Source organism: Pipistrellus kuhlii, unplaced genomic scaffold (assembly GCF_014108245.1).
Source record: "Pipistrellus kuhlii isolate mPipKuh1 unplaced genomic scaffold, mPipKuh1.p scaffold_m20_p_1, whole genome shotgun sequence".
NCBI classification, from domain to species: domain Eukaryota; kingdom Metazoa; phylum Chordata; class Mammalia; order Chiroptera; family Vespertilionidae; genus Pipistrellus; species Pipistrellus kuhlii.
In genome coordinates this window covers 111749837-111770735 of record NW_023425404.1, presented here as the reverse complement: position 1 = coordinate 111770735, position 20899 = coordinate 111749837, and the positions used below count along the sequence as shown (strand labels likewise).

General features: G+C 39.1%; 1 protein-coding gene and 1 non-coding gene across 2 annotated transcripts in view; both read right to left on the bottom strand.

Annotated features, from left to right (window-relative positions):
- Positions 1 to 19444, bottom strand: part of SPAG6 (sperm associated antigen 6) — a 54825-nt gene extending 35381 nt beyond the window's left edge. Inside the window, 4 exon segments of the mRNA XM_036438492.1 lie at positions 18811 to 18903; positions 18906 to 18960; positions 18962 to 19034; positions 19410 to 19444. Coding sequence (XP_036294385.1) covers positions 18811 to 18903; positions 18906 to 18960; positions 18962 to 19034; positions 19410 to 19444 — 256 coding nt within the window.
- Positions 9649 to 9838, bottom strand: LOC118709596. Its single transcript, XR_004985062.1, has one exon. It is a non-coding gene; the product is annotated as a U2 spliceosomal RNA (small nuclear RNA).
- Positions 19445 to 20899: the final 1455 nt, after the last annotated feature.

The following is a 20899-nucleotide window of genomic DNA, read 5'->3' as shown; positions in this document are numbered from 1 at the left end:
GGATGGCTGAGCAGCCACCATCTAAGGCAGGGGTCCTCAAACTTTTTAAAGTGGGGGCCAGATCACCGTCCCTCAGAGAGCTGGAGGGCCGGACTATATGAACTACTAACTCCTACTGTAACACCTCGGCTGCGCTCACTGCCCAAAAAACCTGGCGGGCCGGATCAGACTCCTCTGCGGGCCGCATGTGGCCCGAGGGCTGTAGTTTGAAGACGCCTGATCTAAGGCTTGCTTGCCCTCTAGCTGGCCCTGGGCAGCTGGGGGGCTGAAAGGACTGGGGGACTCGGGAGGCAGGCACAAAAAGTGGCCAGGCCCTCCTGAAGGCGGGCCTGGCCTTGTCGAGCATCTGCCGCCCCTGCAGGGCTGAGAGGAGTGGGCATTGCCATCTTGTGGCTGTGGGCACTGCCATCTTTGAGGATGCGGCAGTCAATTAGCATATTCCCTCCTTATTGGCTGTGAGCGCTGCCATCTTTGCAACAGTGGGAGGGTCAATTAGCAAATTCCCTCTTTATTAGATAGGATAGCCATACTATCATTTAGCATATCACTTAAGATCTTCAAAAAATATATGGTGCTTAATTTTTCAAAAGATGGGTACTATCTATCACATTTTCTAAAAGGAAACAATGCTAGAAAATACAGGTTAGTATCCAATATTTGTTTTTCTTAAGTCATTACAATTAACTTAGAAGTCCAAATATTGTATAAAGCATTCATTCTTTCAATAAACAAGTATTAATGAAAGGTCATTATGTGCCAAATGCTTTCAATGCTAGTGTAGATGACAGACTTCTACAAATTAACCCTACATTGATTAGCAAATATGTTTCAATTTTTAAAATCTAGTGTGAAACATGAAATACAATGAGAAGTCAATATATAATATCAAGAACCAGAAGCAGATAAGAGAAAAATGTTTCTTTAAAAAAAAGTTTTTTAAAACTTTTTAAAGCTACAACAAACTGAAATATCAACCTAGTACTGGAACATTCCCCAGAAGTATCTCTCTGATTCCGCTGCAATGGCATGAAGACCAGTAAGACAGCAGGTGAAACAGGTGATCACTGTTTCTCTCTTCCCCCCGCCTAGAGAAAATGGAAATAAACATAAAGTGTGATATTATATGTAATTTCTAGATATAATTTTCATATTTTATGTTAATTATTAACATGTTAATTCAATTTCATCTAAATTTTAGAGTTGTTGTAATACCAGCTTTATTTTATATATTTGAGGGCACCTAGGATATATATATATAATGGGCTGAACATTTATTTCAAGAGGGTATAAGGATTTGTTCATCTATTTATGTATTTTCACTTTTGGAGGAGTTCCAGATGTTATTAGTAGACATGTTCATGTTCAGCAAAGAGACAGTGTTTCCTCCTGTGTATCTCTGTTTATGACTGAGGAAAACTTCTTACAGATGCTTTTAGCTGATTTCTATTCAGGTCCCATTGGCCACTATTGGTTCATGTCTACTAATTGGAACATGTCTACTAATAACATCTGGAACTCCTCCTACATAGTTTCAGAGTCAAGAAAATGCAGTAGACTACAACTGTTTAAAAGTACTATTAATAAAATTTAAGGTTCTTTAAAAAAATCCATTATCTTTGTAATCCCCACACATTTTATTCTTTTTTTTTAATGTATTGATTTTAGAGAGAGAAATATCAATTTGTTCCACTTATCTATGCATTCATTGGTCAATTCTTGTATGTGCCCTGACCAGGAATCGTACCTATAACCTTGGTGTATCGAGATAACACTCTAACCAACTCAGCTACCCAGCCAGGGCTATCCTTTTCTTTCTTTTTTAATCCTCACCCAAGGACATGCATGGACAGAGGAAAGGAACTAGAGAGAGATCGATGTGAGAAAGAAACATTGATCAGCTGCCCTCAGTATGCTCCCCAACTCAGGGTCAAACCCACAACCCAGATATGTGTCCTGATTGGGAATCTAACTGGCAACACTTTGGTGCACCAGAAGACGCTCAACCAACTAAGCCACTCTGGCTGGGCCTTATCCTTTTCTTAAATAACAAAATGCCATATCATCTTTTACCTGAACTCTATAAAGTTAATAAAAAGGCAAACTATGTTCTTTTAACTCGTTACCCAATTCCATCCTACACTGTCCTCTGTTCTCTCTAGAGTAGTGATGTTACATGTGGGGTATATCATTGAAGAAAGATTTACCATGAAAGTAAGGAAGCATTCAATGACCTGATTGGGGCTAGTAATTTTGCACTTGTGATTTCCTATAATTTACATCTCCAAATTTAGACAATTCTACAAAACTGCTATCTGCAAAATGCCCACCCTACTATACCACAGGCTTTTTCAACCTGCCTCCTATCACTATTCTTTCTTCTATGGCATATCTTTCTCCTCTTTCTCACTATTGCTGCCTCTGGCATTTCGGTGTCAGTGGCTGTTGGTATCTACCCAACAGCCTTTGTCAGTCAAGGCATGGGCTTATGAACCAATAGTGGCCAATGGGACCTGAATAGAAATCAGCTAAAAGCATCTGTAAGAAGTTTTCCTCAGTCATAAACAGAGATACACAGGAGGAAACACTGTCTCTTTGCTGAATATGAACATGTCTACTAATAACATCTGGAACTCCTCCATCCATCTTGCAACTATAATGAAAGAAATGACCAATATGCCGAGGATGGCTGAGTACAACAATGAAAAACACCTGGGTCCTTCATGACACTGTTCAGCTGCATAACCAAACTTGGAGCTGCCCTGATTCTGAACTTTTGTCATGTGCAATAAAAAATGTCCTTATTGTTTGAGCTACTTGTAGTTGATAATTCTGTAACTTACAGCCAAAAGCATCCTCATGTAATTTTGTCTTGTTTTGTATTTAGTGTAAGTGCATATTTTCCTCTCTTCCTTTAGTCCCTGAGTGTTTGTTAAGTGCTTACTATGTGCTAGAAACTTAACCAGATGTTGAGGAAGCAGAATATAGAGTAAAACATTATCTGTTCTAGAAGTCTCTGCCAAGTGCTCAGAAAAAAAAAAAAAGCAGTGACCCAATAAATTTATCTGAAAATATTTTAGCCTCATTTTAAATTTTAAGCGAATCTTCAAAAAGTATTTTTTTAAATCCTCACACAAGAATATGTTTAATATGTTTTACAAATTTCAGAGAAAAGGGGAAGAGAGGGAGGAAGATAAAGAGAAACATTGATGTATGAGAGAAGCATCATGCAGTTGCCTCCTGTATGTTTGTTCCCCTACCAGGAATTGAACCCACAACCTAAGTTGTGCCCTTACTGGAAATCGCACTGGCAACCTTTTGGTGCTCAGAATAACGCTCCAACCAACTAAGCAATACCAGCCATGGCAAAAAAAAAAAAAAAAAAAAAAAAAAAAAAAAAAGACTAATTTTTAAAAATTACATCTTCTGCCTAGCCAGACTGGCTCAGTAGATGGGCGTCGACCTATGAACCAGAGATCAGTGTTCAATTCCTAATCAGAGCACATGCCTGGGTTGTGGGCTTGCTCCCAGCGTGGAGCATGCAGGAGACAGCCAATTAATGATTCTCTCTCATCGATGTTTTTATCTCTCTCTCCCTCTCTCTTCTCTGAAATCAATAAAAATATATTTTTTAAAAAATTTAAATTACACCTTCTATTGTACAATAACAACTGACATAGTCATATATTATTAATAACAAACAAGATTAGTAGTAGTTATGCAAAGAAAAATGCAGAGAGAAAAAAGCTATATGTTATATCAACATACTACAATATTTACACTGGGTTGATGGTATTATTGGGAATATATTTTTCTTCTCTATTTGCCAAATTTTCTTCAATGTAATTACATATTTCTTTCTTTTAATTGATTTTTGAGGAGAGAGAGATATTGAGAAACATTGACATGAGAATGAAACATCAATGGGCTGCCTCTGCACATGCACCAACCAAGGATGGAACTTCAGTGAGAATCAAACCAACAGCCTTTCAGTGAGTGCACTCAATAAGACATAACAACTGAGCCCACTGAACAGAGCTGATTATATATATACTAGAGGCCCGCTGCATGAAATTTGGGCACGGGTGGTGTGGGGAATGGAGGTGGGGTAGGATCCCTCAGCCCAACCTGCACCCTCTCCAATCCAGGACCCCTGGCAGTTGCACATCCTTCTCAAAATCTGGGACCGCTGGTGCCTAATCGCTCACCTGCCTGCCTGATCACCCTTAACCACTCTGCCTACTTGCCTGATTGCCCCTAATCCCTCTGCCTGCCTGCCTGCTGATCACCCCTAACCCCTCTGCCTGCCTGCCTGATCACTCCTAATTGCCTCTGCCTGTCTGCCTGATTGCCCCTAATCACTTCTGCCTGCCTGTCTGATCACCCCTAACTGCTCCCCTGCTGGCCTGGTCGCCCCCAACTGCCCTCCCCTACTGACCTGATTGCCCCTAACTGCCTCTGCCTCAGCCCCCACCACCATGGCTTTGTCTGGAAGGAAGTTGGACATCTGAAAGATGGTCGATTGGCCCAGTCTAATTAGCATATTACCCTTTTTTTTTTAGTATAGATTATATAGGATAAGATTGCTTAAATGGGGGTAAGCCTTTTTAAGCAGGAGATGCTCTTGTCAGACAAGAATACCTAATCCCTATATCTGGACTAATAGCCAGCCATATGCACTATACTGCCAAACCGGTCATTAAAAATTGAACCACTTTCTTACACTTACACCAAACAGCTGTTGCCCTTAAAACCCCTCCTCAGCCCCCATCTTAGGGTCTGCCTTCACAGTTCACCCAGATTAGGTTCTGATTAGTCAGTTTCTATGCCATTTAGTGTCAAAAGCTCTGCCTCCTAGGTAGCTATTGGCCACTCACAGTTCACCCAGATTTGGTTCTGATTGGTCAGTTTCTATGCTAGTCAGTGTCTCTGGATCTCTCTCCAGGCCTGATCCACAGCCTCCATGGCAGCTGCTAATCAGGCCCTGCCTCTCTCTCTGTCTCTGGGCCTTGCCAGCAGCCACTGCAGCTGTGAATCAGGCCCTGCCTCTCTCTCCAGGCTTGATCCATAACCACTACAACAGCGGTGAGGTCATTAAGCCTTTGGCCCAGCCCCGACCACCCTCCCACCACCACCCCGCCCACCTCCCGGCCACCAGCCTAGCTGTGATAGGAGCCTGAGGGCCACAGGGGAGGGACTGAGAGGTGCTCCATGCACTTCCTGGTGACCAATCATCCATCTGTCATTTAGGTCATGACAGACCCTGGCCTTTTATAATATGGATGTTCTTACAAGCTAATATCTTTTTAAAGTATGATACTTTGTAAAACACTGTGTAATGTGATGCAAGAATTCTCTTGAGCCATTTGCAATGTGTTAACATTACTATTATAACAATCCTATATAATAAAGAGGTAATATGCAAATTAACCCTCACGCCATGACAAGATGGCTACACCCAAAGCAGAGGTGGAGTTCCTGTAACACAATATGGCTGTGCCCACTACAGAGATGGAGTTCCTGTAACAAGCAATCAGCAGGGACCTAAGGCTGTGTGGCATCGGGCCAGGGCAGGGGACCTGAGATTGCAACTCTCACCTGGCAAGGTTTGATGGGGGATGTCAGGCTACACCCCCGCCCAGCGGGGCTTGACAGGGGACCTCCAGGCCTGCCCCCTGTCCTGGCCCAGGGTAGGGAACCTCAGGTGGGGCTTGATGGTTGGCCTCATGCTGTGCGCCCTGCCCAAGTCAGAGGACCTTAAGCCACCCCCCTGGCCCAGTCCTGGGCCAGGGACCTGAGGGTGTGCCAGGGGACTTGAGACTGCACCCCAACCTGGTGCAGCTTGACAGGGGTGGGGCCAGCTGGGTCTGGGTCTCGCACAATTTTGAGGAGCGCATGGGTGGTCAGGGATTTGACTCTGCAGCATGCCCCAGACTCTGACAGGAGGAAGATTATTATATACATTTTACTAATTTTCTTTCATCTCTGACATTTCTATTATAGAGAAAGGGAAAATAGTAATATTAAAATTTTCCTTCTAATTAATTCTTTTTTAATGTGCATGAATTTCATGCACCGGGCCACTAGTCCTATATAATAAAAGGCTAATATGCAAATCAATCAAACAGCAGAATGACCAGTCGCTATGATGCACACTGGCCACCAGGAGACAGATGCTCAATGCAGGAGCTGCCCCCTGTCAGTGCCTAGAGTAGTGAAGCCAGAGGGTGTAGGAAAAATACCCAGGGCACAGGGAGGAGCGCCGCTCAGCCAGAAGCCAAGCTCATAGGTGGTGAGCACAGAGGCAGGGGCAGGAGCCTCGCCTGCCCCTGGGCAATGCTAAGGACGTCTGACTGCCCAGGGTAGTGGGCCTAAGCCATCAGTTAAACATCCCTTAAGGGCTCCCAGATTGCAAGAGGACACAGGCCAGGCTGAGGGAAACCACCCCCAAGTGCACGAATTTTGTGAACCAGGCCTCTAGTAAGTAAAGAATAAAAGAAGGGACAAATAAATATAAACATTTTGGCTTATTTCTCAATATGGCAAGAAGTTTCTTCTTTTTAAAATGGTAGGAATGGCCCAGCTGGATATGACTCAGTGGTTGGGCATTAATCTATGAACCAGGAGGTCACAGTTCAATTCCTGGTCAGGCCCAGATTGTGGACTCAATCTCCACTGGGGAGTGTGCAGGAGGTAGCTGATCATTGATGTTTCTGTCTCTCCCTCTCTCCTCTTCTCTAAAATCAATAAAAATATTTTTTAAAGAAAATTATGGGGATATATATATCCTTTAAAATATATATATAAAGACTATTAATTATTCTTCAAAAAATTTCTAATATACACTAAAAATATTATGCATTTACTTTTTCACACTTCCCTTCTTGTCTTAATCCATGCTCTTACTACATTTAAGTTAAAATATCACATTTTTAAATGTTAGGGTTATTAATCATTTTTTAACATTTTTAGATTGCAAATTGTCAGAGAGAATGAACTTAGTTGCAGCTTCCATGCTCAAAAATAATAACAAAACCCATTTATTACTTACATTGTAGACAACTGAATATACAGTCTTCAAATTTGTTAGTCATCTGTTTTCAAGTACTTCTATTGGGCCTGAAGAATAGCTCATTGTTGAATGAAGAAACTGAGGCAGCCTCCTTGACAAGGGTTGGTGGGGGAGGTCATCCCACCTCAGTTCTGTCTGTATCAGATTTTCCATGATTCTAATAAACATTTATGAGGCTTAAGTTGTTTGACTATTAATAATGGGAAAATTTGGGGTGACAACTCTTTGATTCTTAGACAGTTGCTTTCTTCTTATTTTATTCTACACTGTTCTTAGAACACAGATTTTTGTTTTCAGGTTTCCACCCCCCCATCTTATATAATAAAAGCCTAATATACTAAGTGTCCCATCATCCAGTCATCCACTCAACCAATCAAAGCATAATATGCTAATGATATGCTAAGGCTGCTCAACCACTCACTATGATGTGCACTGACCACCAGGGATTAGATGCTTAAACCAGTAAGTTAGCTTGCTGCTGGGGTCTGGCCAATCAGGACTGAGCGAGATGGGCCAGATATGCCCTGGAGCCTTCCTGTGGTCCCTCCCTGGTTGGCCAACTTCTTGCATCCCTCCCTGGCCCTGATCATGCACTGGTGGGGTCACTCGGCCTGGCCTGTGCTCTCTCACAATCCGGGAACCCTTGGGGAATGTCGGAGAGCAGGTTTCAGCCCAGTCCTGCAGGCCAAGCTGAAGGACCCCACTGGTGCACAAATTTGTGCACCAGGCCTCTAGTAAAAAATAAAAGACTGAGCTTATAGTGCTCTCACTGACAGGTGTGAAGTATTACCATTTAAATGGGTCAATATCTTCTATTTAGAGTAATAAACAATGCTCAGTATAACTTTAGATTTAATTTTAAAACAAACAAGATGAATAAAAGGGGGGACTTTTAAAAACAACAACATTTATAAAATTAATACTCTCTAAAGCTGGATGAATGGATTATTAAAATGACTTCTTGCTAACTAGAAGGGAAGAGTGCAGAAAGGCATGCCCAGCAATATCCTACCTAATAAAAGAGTAATATGCAAATTAACCATCACTCTGCTCCACAGGCCACAACCACAAGCCACTCCCACAAGCCAATCAGAGCAAGTATGCAAATAAACCCAACCAAAATGGCTACAGCCACAGAGAACAGGAGGGAGGTGTTTCCCTGGCAACCGAGGAAGTCAAGCTTTCCGCCGGCCCTTGCCGGCCTACGCCTCCACTCAAGGCTACAAAGTTTCAGTTATAGAAAGTAAACAAATCCAAACAGAAATGGCTTCCACCACTGGGCGAGCAGGAGGCTTGGTTCTGCTCCAGGCTACAAAGTTTCAATTGTAGAAGGTAAATAAACCGCAGATACCAGGGCCTTCACTTGGGTCGCTGGAGGGCATGGCAAGCCTGCAAACCACCACAGGTCCCTCGCTCAGGTTGCCCCATGCCCCAAGAGAACCCCCACCCTGATTCGGGACACCCTTCAGAGCAAACTAGCTTGGCCTCCACCCATGTACCAGGCCTCTATCCTATCTAATAAAAGAGTATATGCAGATAGACCATCACTCCAACACACAATATGGCTGCCCCCATGTGGTCAAAGATCCTGCCCCCATGTGGACACAAGATAGCCAGCAGGGGAGGGCAGTTGGAAGAGACCAGGCCTGCAAGGGAGAGCAGTTGTAGGTGATCAGGCAAGCAAGGGAGGGCAGTTGGGAGGCACCAGGCCTGCAAGAGAGGGCTGTTGGGGGCAATCAACCCTGCAAGGGAGGGCAGTTAGGGGTGACCAGGCAGCAGAGGAGGGAAGTTGGGGGCAAACAGGCTTGCAGGGGAGCAGTTAGACATCAATCAGGCTGGCATGGGAGTGGTTAGGGGGTGATCAGGTTGGCAGGCAGTAGCAGTTAGGGGCAATCAGGAAGGCAGGCAGTCAAGCAGTTGGGAGCCAGCTGTTCTGGATCCCAGTAGGATCAGGCCTACGCGGGCAATTGGACATCCCTCAAGGCGTTCCAGATTGGAGAGGGTGCAGGCTGGGCTGAGGGACAACCCCCCTCTCTGCCCCCGTGCACAAATTTCTTGCTCTGGGCCTCTAGTACTAGTATAGTAGGCATGACCAAAATGGATAAAACCAGCTGAATCAGGCAAGAGTAATTTTGTGAGACGAACATGAAGAGTTATTTTGCTTTTGTTATCTCAATGACCTCAATCCCTCCTCTTAACTGTTATTTATGGCTAGTTCTTTGGGTAGATTAAGAGTGGTAACTGAAATGTCCACAGGCCTAGGCAAGTATCTAGAATAGTGAAGCCAGAGGATGTAAGAAAAATACCCAGTTTAGTAGCAGCAAAAGTAATGGCAGCAGCTAGACAGAGCAGCATTTACTCAGCTTCAGCATAGGGTGGCCAGGTAGGAATATACTATTGTCAGATCTTTGGGTTTTTCAAGAGAAGCCAGAAATCTGATCTTTTAAAGTGAAATTTCCTGGGGGTTTTGTGTGTGTGTGTGTGAGTGTTAGTAACTTTTTTAATTTTTCCTTTCTTCTTTCTTTCTTTCTTTCTTTCTTTCTTTCTTTCTTTCTTTCTTTCTTTCTTTCTTTTTTTTTTTTTTTTGTTCCTTTTCTGGAGGTACTGCAATACCAGGTAGATGCGTGGAATGGATGGAGCAAGCTCCTATTCCAACTCCCAGATTTAAAAATCCATTTAATATATTGTCCTCGGATAGAGGATGTATCAGATATTAAACTGATAAGAACAGATACTGCACTTGATCTTAGCCAAAAGGCTAGAAGCAATTAAATTTTTTTCTTTTTTAAAGAATGTTGTGGGAGACAACATCCATTTGTGGACCAACTACAGCCTGCAATTGCCATGTATGATTAAGGCTTACATCTCATACCTTCTAAAATGCCTTGGGTGCGATGGGCTTTCTGGGTGTGGAAAGGTGATGTTCTTTCTACCTATAATTCTTGCAGTAGTGTTTTGGAGTCATACAAAAGAACCACTCAAGCCGAAACCGGTTTGGCTCAGAGGTAGAGCATCGGTCTGCGGACTGAAAGGTCCCAGGTTCGATTCCAGTCAGGGGCATGTACGTTGGTTGCGGGCACATCCCCGGTAGGGGGTGTGTAAGAGGCAGATGGTCGATGTTTCTCTCTCATCGACGTTTCTAGCTCTCTAGCTCTCTCCCTTCCTCTCTGTAAAAAATCAATAAAAAAATATTTTTAAAAAAAGATGAAAACCTAAAAATTGGCCAAAAAAGGGTGGGTTGATCTAAACATATTAATCTTAACTAATCTTTTGGTTCACAAAGCAGATTTTGGAGAGAAAGCAAAATCAACTGATCTATCATGAGAATTCATAAAAAGAACTCAAAAGGAAGAGATCCTCCAAAAGGAATAAAGGAAGGAAATATAGAGAGATATCTATGTATTTAGCAAAGTAATTTAAAAATAATCACGCATTTCAAATACCTCAGGAATTCTAATTTCTTTTAACTATTGCTTTTTAATTTATTTTTTTTCCAAACACTACTTCTAACTCACTGTTCCTAAGCCCTACAAAAAGTTCTATTTTGTTTCATTAAAAAGTAAAGAATGTCAAGAATTGTCATTTATCCGCATTTAGGTGGCCTTATTGATCAATTTAAAGATAGGCTGGGGGGGGGGGGGTAGTTAGGGGCAACCATGCTGGTAGAAGGAGGTAGTTGGGAGTGACCAGGCCAGCAGTAGGGGAAGTTGGGGGTGATCAGGCCAGCAGACAGAGGCAATTAGGGGTGATAAGAATGGTGGGGAGGGAGGGGGGGCAGTTAGAGGCAACCAGGCAGGCTGGCAGGTGAGCAGTTAGGAGTCAGAAGTCCTGGATTGTGAGAGGAATGTCCAATTGCTAGTTGGACAGTCAGACATCCTCTGAGGGGTCTCAGATTGGAGAGGGTGCAGGCTGGGCTGAAGGGAACCCCCTCCCCATGCACGAATTTTATGCACCAGGCCTCTAGTATTTTTATAAAAGTGGTCAGCAGTTTTTAGTGTGACTCCTTCTGAATAATTCCTTAAAGCTACCCACGAGCTTCCACTATCCACTTTTATTCTTGAGGATGAAGGCAGCCCAACATTTTTAATAACTTCATAATATTACACTCAGGAAATATGCCACTATAAAGTACAACATAGGGAACTTCTTTGTGCTTCAACCACTATTCCTCTGACAGCCGTCAGTCTGTTCTCTATCTATGAGTTTGTTTCTATTTTGTTTGTTTATTTTGTTCATTAGATTCCACATGAGTGAAATCATGTTCTTGTCTTTCTCTGACTGGCTTATTTAAAATTAATTTTAATACTATACATTATTTAACATAATATACACAAAATATTATAATTTCAATATTTAATTAATACCTTAAATTTTAATGAAATATTTCAGTCTTTTTTCATACCAAGTCTTGGAAATCCAATGCATATTGTATACTTATGGCACAACTCAATTAATTTGCTACATTTTCATTGGAATACTCTAGTCTCTGTTTAGATTTCAAAAAGTTTACAGTTGAAAAGTTAGTTCACATACCAAAGTTGTTCTGATCATGCCTGAATGCATTCCAATAATTGATAATCAATTTTTAAATTTATATTAATTAAAAGTAAATAAAATTAAGAATTATAGTTCCTCAGGTACACTAGTCACAATTCAAATAACATGAAACTAGTAGCTACCATAGTGGTAAAACTGTGATATAAATTAAAGGAGATATAGAGAAATTTTTCTATGACACAAATGGTTAAGTATATATAATTAATTCAAGGCCAGAGTTCTATCCTGAGCAAAAGTGCTTTGATGCAGATAACTTATACTACATTTTTATAGCAAGCTGGTTTATTCATCTAAAACCACAGATAAAAGTAAAGCCCCCAAAATTAACTGTGCAAATTCGTCAGACAACATAGTGATTACACAGCAACTATTTCCTGTAGACCATGAGTTTAAATTTTTTAATAAGATGATGAACATGACTTATGTCAAAATATAATTCTTGTGCTAACAAAGTTTAAAGCTTTTAATAAGCTAAAGTGCCTTATAGATGTTTGTGAAATGCTAATTAAAGTACTTTCAAATTTCAGTAAGTACACTACGCCTAATGTACTTCTAGAAATTCAAATGTAAATAAATGTAAAATATAAATAAAATTGTGTTTTCCCTCAATATCTAAAAGATGTTAGGAGGATTTATACAATGACTGGAAAATAAACCAAGTTTGAGAAACAATTTTGTTCAAACTTAAAAAATACATTATGATGCTCTGTTCAAACCTGATTGACGAAACCATTAGGATACAAACACCCTTCTCTCACTCAAGCACACACATTTAGTGACATTTCTTGCACAGGAAACAAGCCTCAGACTAAAGGAATGTTAGGTGGCAGTCCAGCAGTTGAGCATCAGTCCAGGAACCAGATTGCCTGTTCAATTCCCAGCCAGGTTTCGTGGGGGCTCAATCACCAGTAGGGGGTGCGCAGGAGGCAGCTGAGCAATGATTCTCTCTCATCATTGATGTTTCTCTCTCTCTCTTCCTCTCGATTCTTCTCTGAAATTAATACAAATACTTAAAAAAAGAAAAAAAAAGAATGTCATGTGCCATCAGATAGAGGAAATATTGTGTGGGCTAAGAGTCTCAAATACTATTTGGTGATTATAATGATGATGGTGATAAATTGTTTGTTAGCCTCATTTATAAAGTTCTCAGTGAGTTAGTGATCTGAGATTACAGAATTATATTTTATTATTCCATATTCTGAATTGTAAAAAAACACTCAGATTTTATTAACCAAGAGTTTATAACTTTAAAATTCACAATAAATAAAAATAAAAGAGAATTTACAATATGTTTTTACTAGCATACAAACTATCCCCCAAAAATGACTAACAAATTAGGTAACTACTGAGTAATGTTATAATTAAAATGTTATTTTGTTTAACACATTTGGTTTCTCTTCTTTGCTCAAAGAACATAAAAGAGACATTTTTCTTTTCTTTTTTACTTATTTTTTTTTCTTTATTGATTAAGGCATTACATATGTGTCTTTATCTCCTCATTGTCCCCTGTCCCCCACCTTATGCCCTTACCCCTCTAGTGTCTATGTCCATTGGTTATGGTTATATGCATGCATACAAGTCCTTTGGTTGATCTCTTCCCTTTACCCCCACCCTCCCCTACCTTCCCTCTGAGGTTTGATGGTCTGATCGATGCTTCTCTGTCTCTGGATCTGTTTTTGTTCATCAGTTTATATTCATTATATTCCACAGATGAGTGAGTTCATGTGATATTTATCTTTCTCTGACTGACTTATTTTGCTTAGCATAATGCTTTCCAAGTCCATACTTTATCTTTTTGCATTTACTCTTATGGTAAGTAAATAGGAGAATATTTGTGGAAATAAATATTAGAATAAAAATAGGTATAATATAATCTCATAAACATAATTTGCCTTTATGGGTGTTTTTCAATCCTTCTAGAATAAAAAATAATGTTATAAAAAGAATAAGATGGAACAGAAATCAACATATCTACAGGCATCTGTGAAGATAGTTGTCTGTAAGGCTTTTAAAATAATTTTTAATTACCAGCCCTTTCCCCGTCCTTCCTTACCTACTCTAAGTCATACACTACTAAGTCCCTATTAACTCACATATTTATTAATAACATGTAGATTTTTAAGAAGTTAATTACTGCTTCCTAAGCCTGTTTCACACAGCTTACAATGTTAGTAATTATATATAGGTGGTATGAGTGGCATAAGAAGAATATTTGCGAAAATTCTGAATTTTAAAATTGTATTTTCCTCTGATCATTTCATCATTCTCTATAAAGGAGAAAAGAATCAGACTGGCCAGCTCGGAATCTTTGCTTACATTATTTACTTAGTGAATAGAAGACACTCTACTGGTGAATGTTTCCGTAGTGTCCACACCAGCCATTTCCTGGAAGCACCACTTCTCTGCAGCTGCCCCAATCTCCTCTCCTAGCTGCTACTGAGCTGGAATAAAACTCCTCACTTGATTTAGGTCTTAAGGACATAAATCAGGTCTGTGAGAGAAAGAATAGTCACACATGTGGGAACCAGCCATCAAGGATTAAAACAGAGGTATTTGGTAAGACTTTCAAATAGAAGAAGGAGGTTAAAACGAAGAATTACAAGCTCTCATACACTTTTCTTTCTCACACCATAAAAATGAAAAATCTCTGAAAGGTTTTGAGTAACTTTCAAGCAGTTCCACCATAAATTGCCGTCTGACCAGAATAAATCCTGTAACCTCTCTACTTCAGTTTCCTCATCTATAACATGACAATTCTATCAATAACTGAAATGTTTCAGAACACCTAATCAAATGTATTCCTGTTTGTCAGCTAGAGAAGAGCCAAAATTTACAAGAGACCAAGTTTACAAAAGACAGCATTTTTAGCTAAAACTCCCAAAATAAAAAAGTAGAACTTACTTTTTTTTGTTTAGCCCAAATGTGGAAGATCATTCGTCCATAAAGTACTTTTTTGACTCTTCCTTCCTCACACTTCCAGCCAATAGAGAGGCTATTGTCCTCACCTCACCAAGTACTCTCAGTGCTGACACTCTCCAACACAGTTCCCTGGAGCGCTCCTCACCGCACCGCTGTGCTGCCAGCAGTAACACGCCAGACAGGAAGGAGGGCCAGGAGCAGAGGGAAGCACTTTTCTGGGAAGCACTGTGGCTCCACAGCCCCATGGTTCCTTCTGCCTCACCCCTCACACTTCCAACCACCAGGGTCCTCGCCTCACTGCCTGTAGTTCCAAAGCAAGACTAATCTTTAGAAACAATGAGAGTTTTGACATTGATTAAAATAATTCTGCAGTGTAGGAAAGAGTGAGTAGAAGAAGAGACAACATTATGAGAAGAATTCTATTTCAGCCTTTATCAATAAGCAGGAAAAATATAAAGAAATAACATCTTTAGCCCTAACCGGTTTGGCTCAGTAGATAGAGCATCGGCCTGCGGACTGAAAGATTCCAGGTTCGATTCCGGTCAGGGGCATGTACCTTGGTTGCGGGCACATCCCCAGTGGGAGGTGTGCAGGAGGCAGCTGATTGATGTTTCTCTCTCATCGATGTTTCTAACTTTCTATCCCTCTCCAAAAACAACAATAAAATATATATTTTTCAAATATATTTTTTATTGATTTTGTACAGAGAGGAAGGGAGAGAGATAGAGAGTTAGAAACATCGATGAGAGAGAGTCATCGATCAGCCGCCTCTTGCACATCCCCCACTGGGGATATGCCTGCAACCAAGGCACATGCCCTCGACCAGAATCGAACCCAGGACCCTTCAGTCCCCAAGCCGACGCTCTATCCATTGAGCCAAACTGGTCCCGGCTAAAATATATATTTTTTTAAAAAAAAGAAATAACATCTTCAAAGTAAGAGGTACTTTTTTTTTTATCAGTGTATTCAATAACTGGTAGTTCAATCATAGAAATTAATGACACAATTTGAACAGAATTTTTAAAAAACACTTGCCATTTCTAGTTGTTAGCCCCAATTCCCTTTGGTTATCAGTAAAATAGTTTAAAATCTATACACAGAAGTAACCTTTAAAAATTGTATTTTTTTAAAGGAAAAGTCAAATAATGTCCATTGGTTTCTCTCCTTATTAATTGTATGTTATTTTATTTTTATTTCCTACGACATCTTTTCCTTCTATACCCTTAAAGATATACCTTATTTTTTTTGAATCTCTATTTGAGGTTTATATTTTTTAAACTGTCTGATCTACCTTTCACCACTAATACTAAGTAGAAAATACTGAATGAATGTCCTCCCAATAACCTCAATATATTCCACTTTTAGAAATTTGGTGAGAAAGAAGCCAGGTTATTTGGAGGTGAGTCCTCTATTTTCACTGATATTCAGGTTGTGAATGGTAACTCCTCTTATTGCTTTCTAGATAACAATTCCCTTTCCTTCAGAGAAATCTATGCAGTAATCTCCTCTGGGAGCTTCTAAGTCCCAGGCCTTTAAGTACCATGAAATATTGAAATTACAGGGGAATTCCATGTGGGAGCCAGATTACAGAAAAGGAAAAAAAAAAAAAATTGGAATGGATTCCCTAGAACAGACCCTGTTTATAAACTATTATCACTTAGCCTCAAACTCAACAAAAGGGAGGTCTGGGAGGTTACCTATGGGCACCTGCCCCAGAATGTATCTGCACAGCTGTCCCTCCAAGCTCTTTGTTTTTTGTGTGTGTGTTTTGTTTTAATATATTTTATTGATTTTTTTTTTTACAGAGAGGAAGGGAGAGGGACAGAGTTAGAAACATCGATCAGCTGCCTCCTGCACACCCCCCCTGAGGATGTGCTCGCAACCAAGGTACATGCCCTTGACCGGAATCGAACCTGGGACCCTTCAGTCCGCAGGCCGATGCTCTATCCACTGAGCCAAACCGGTTTCAGCCCCTCCAAACTCTTTGGCAGCAACCTTTGAAATACTCATGTTACAATCTGTTTGCCATTAAGTCCTCTGGCATTAAAAAAAAAAAAATTATTAAATATATTGTAGATTCCCCATGATAACCAGCCTCTGATTTAAAACACTGCCTTAGTTTTCTCAATCAACATAGATTAAGCAATAGTCCTAAGGTGACCTATCTGGAAAACCAAAATCCAGATATGAAGGAAATAATTTTTATATATTAATTCTGAACCATTCTAAGCATGACAATAGTTTCTTTCTCAATTTGCTTTTTTCCTCACTTTTTATTTTTATTTTGCCATTACCATTTATCCTTCCTTTATCCTTTTTCATCTCCACCATCCTCTCTCCCTGCAATCACCACACTGTTGTTGGTATCCATGAGCTGTTTCCCTTTTTTGTCTTCTTTGTTCAATCCATCCACGACCCCATCAGCTTCAATTTACTTTTATGTCATTTTACTTCTTTTTGTCTCTAACAGTGTCATCACTTTAAGAACCAAATTAAACATAATCGTGGGAGAACTTCTCACTGTTTCTGTTGTGAATTTCTTCTTCAATACTCTGTCAAGAAGTACTTAAGTGAAGCTGTATGGCACTGTGGTTTAGACTCAAATTCCAGTTCCACCTTTAACATAACTTCAGGCTGCATGGGCAACCTAAGTTCCACATTCTTCCTCCATTAAACAAGGAGAGTAATAGCTACTCTAAGGGTAACACACTTAATGTATCTGAAGCACACTGTGCAGAGCCAGTACAAGATAATTACTCAGTAAGTGGTAGTTATTACACATGTATACCCCCTGAAAATCTGGAAAATAAAAACAAATATCCTTAATTCTATCACCCTCGTAATACAAACATGTATCTCTTTGTAATTTATGTCTACATAAAAACTTTTTTTATATTATTACAAATGTAATACACAATTTTGTCCTTTCTTACATTATAATCACTTTTCCATGTTACCATGTAGGATTCACAATTGCCTTTTTAATTTGTTGAATGTTAGTCCATTAAGTAAACTGCCATAATTTAACCTCTAAACTCCTGCCAAATATTTGAGGTTTTTTGATATTACAAACAATGCTCCAATAACACTTGCATGAATATAGTTTTTCATTCTGTGGAATTCTTTCCTTAGGATGAAATACTAGCCAAGTGGATCATTAGAGAAACCAAAGACTCTTTTGTGACTTAGTTTTACCAAACAACTTTCCACAAGTTGACACAATTTATAGTGTTTTTACCAATGTACATAAATATTATCAAGTCCTCTCTAACCTTCAGTATTAATACTAATACCTTTCATTTATAGAGTATTGACCATGTGCCAAGCATTCATCTGAGTGCTTTACCTGTATTTTCATCCTCACAATAAATCTCTGTATAATTCTCAAGTAGTTACCCTCTTTTTGCAGATGAGGAAGTAAAAGTTCACAAAGTTAAAAAGCTATATCCAATGTCACATAGCAACTAAGTGGGAGAACTTGGACTCAAACTCAGGTCCTGTTTAATGCCACTGTGCTCTTAACCAATTGGCTGCATTTCTGCTTTACTCTTTTTTTCTCTCAGGGAGAAAAGATATTTGCACTAATGTTTTCATGTGCAGTCCTTGGTTATAACAAAGTTAATTATTTTTACATGTTTGTTAAACTGCATATTCTTGTTGTATTATGTATTTATATTGCTTAGCAACTTCTATAAAGTTGTGGGGGCAATTTTGGTCCCTATATATTTTTTACTAATCAGCACAACCTTCACAAGAGAGGTCCAGGCACTGAGCTGTCAGTTTATAAGAGAAGGTGATCCTTCTCTTCCTCCTCCTTCCTGCCCAATATGGGCTGAATACAAACACGTTCTAGAAAGTTATGTCCATATCTTTTTAACATTACAGTACTCGCTGTATGATACAGCCCCTGGCTGATTTGGAATACTCTATGTTGGGAGTTAGATTGAAGACTCAATGTATCCTGAGGAGTGACAAACTAAAATAATTTCTTAACCAATTTATCAAAGTCTTTGAGAATTAATATCTCATTTACCGCATTTCCCTCCCATTTCTATCTACAGATTTCTCTTCTGCTAATTAAGATAAAGATTGAAATGTGCATTTTTAATGAATTTGCAATAAAAAAGCTTGAACATCATTCAAAGTTTATCTCCCATAATGTATAGAAACATCATGAAAACTTCACCTATGCTTTACTAAGCAAAATCAGATTTACCTAATAAACATATACTTTAATAACCCCATTTTAAAATATGCTCCATTACCTGCATTATGTCTTGCAGTACAACTAAATGCCAAGGTTGAATCTTCTTTGACTCCAGGCTCAAAATCTTCCAAGCATCTCTCCGCTGTATCAGTGCTCCACAATCAACTGTTGCCTGAGCTAGTTGAGGAGAATGTCTAGCAATTTACTCATAACACAAAAGCAGCAGCTTCTTTGTAGAAACGCAACAGGATAAAATAGATAAAACACAAAGTGAATTGAACACTTATATAATGAAAAGTTAAAATAGACTAAAACCAATGTAAAAATAAAAATATAATGAAGCTCAACAGCTTTTAAATACTAAAGAAAAACATCCTGCAACATCATTTATTTTTTTATGTTCTCCATTGCTTTCGTTCAGTAACTAAACAAAAACAAGGCAAGTCATATTACATTTCAAATGTTATCTTCTAAAACATGCATTTATAAAATAAAATATTTCCTGCAAATTGTATATCCCACAAATTCATCATTTAATTACTTAATGAGATTTTGATGTATCTGCATTACACTGAAGGTATTTGTTTGACCCATATGAACTCTTAGGTTGTTAGCCTGTGCAACTAAACTGTCAGCTGACAAATTCATTTCCTTTACCTGCCCTCAGTCTCTAAGCCTGGTAGGCCTTTCATGACCTTAACTAATCTTTCTGGTGTCCTAAGTTATCCTGAAATAACAACAAGGTTTTAAGATATACTTATCAATCATTGAATAAATATAAAGGCAAAATATTCATGATACATTTTAAAACTTTTCCTGGTAAATAAACTAGCCAAACAATGGGACATGTAATATATTCATTTTTAGGAATGTTTTTTAAAGGTAAATATAAATGACTTAACATTATGTAAATGTTTCATATTTAAAATATTTTCTATACATATAAGTTTTATCAGATTAAGAAATGAAATAAAACTAAAACATGATTTCCTTAGTATAGCTAAGAAAATTAAATTTTTAGGAAATATTTAGTTATAACACTCACTGTGATTTTATGGTTCACATAATGACACAGTAATGGTCTCTTAACTCTTCCTTTTAATACAGAACCCAGTTAATCCTCTACTTTAGATTGTGTCTATTTCTTTACAGAGACTACTAAAAAATGAATGAGTGCCATAGCACCTGTTTTTAATGCATTCTATTAATTTAGGCTAAAATATTAAAATACAAAAAATTATGAGAAAATACGCCAAGCATATTTTTAACATTGATCTCAAAACCTGGTATCCTATATAATCCTATATAATAAAAGGCTAATATGCAAATTGACTGAACAGTCACTATGATGCGCACTGTCCACCAGGGGGCAGATGCTCAATGCAGGAGTTGCCCCCTGATAGTCAGTGTACTCCCACCACTCAGCCAGAAGCCAGGCTCACAGATGGTGAGTGCAGCTTCAGTGGCGGGAGCCTCTCCTGCCTCCTCGGTGGTCAGACATCCTCCGAGGGCTCCCAGACTACAAGAGGGCACAGGCTGGACTGAGGCACCTGCCAAGTGCCCAGATTCTGTGCACCGGGCCTCTAGTATATTAATGATATTAAAAAAATGCTATTTAGTAATAATGCTTTGATTTTATATATTTCTTTAGTTTCTTAAATGTAACATATAGAGATATCAAAATATTTGTTGTAAAGTCTAATTTTATGTCAGTAACCAAATACCTACTAATTTATTGTAAAAATTAGAATAGTTTTAAAGTAGCTTCCCACAGATTATTCTTTTTTTAAAAAATGTTATTGATTTTAGAGAGAGAAACATTGGTTGCCTCCCACATGGGCCCTAACCAGAGATCAAACCCACAACCTGGGTATGTGCCCTGACTGGGAATCAAACCTGAGACCTTTCAGTAGATGGGATGATGCTCAACCAATGAGCCATACTGGCTAGTGCTCCACAGATTATTTTCTCATAATTGTGGGAAAATAATGGTGATACATTTCTTAACATTACCTTAAGCTAATTTGACTTTTTATATTGTATTTTATAGAATTCTTAAACTCACAGAAAATTTCTTTGGTATTAATAGTCATTACTGACTACAGAGCCTATAATCATACTTTCTGTTCTCATTCCCCCTTTCTCCT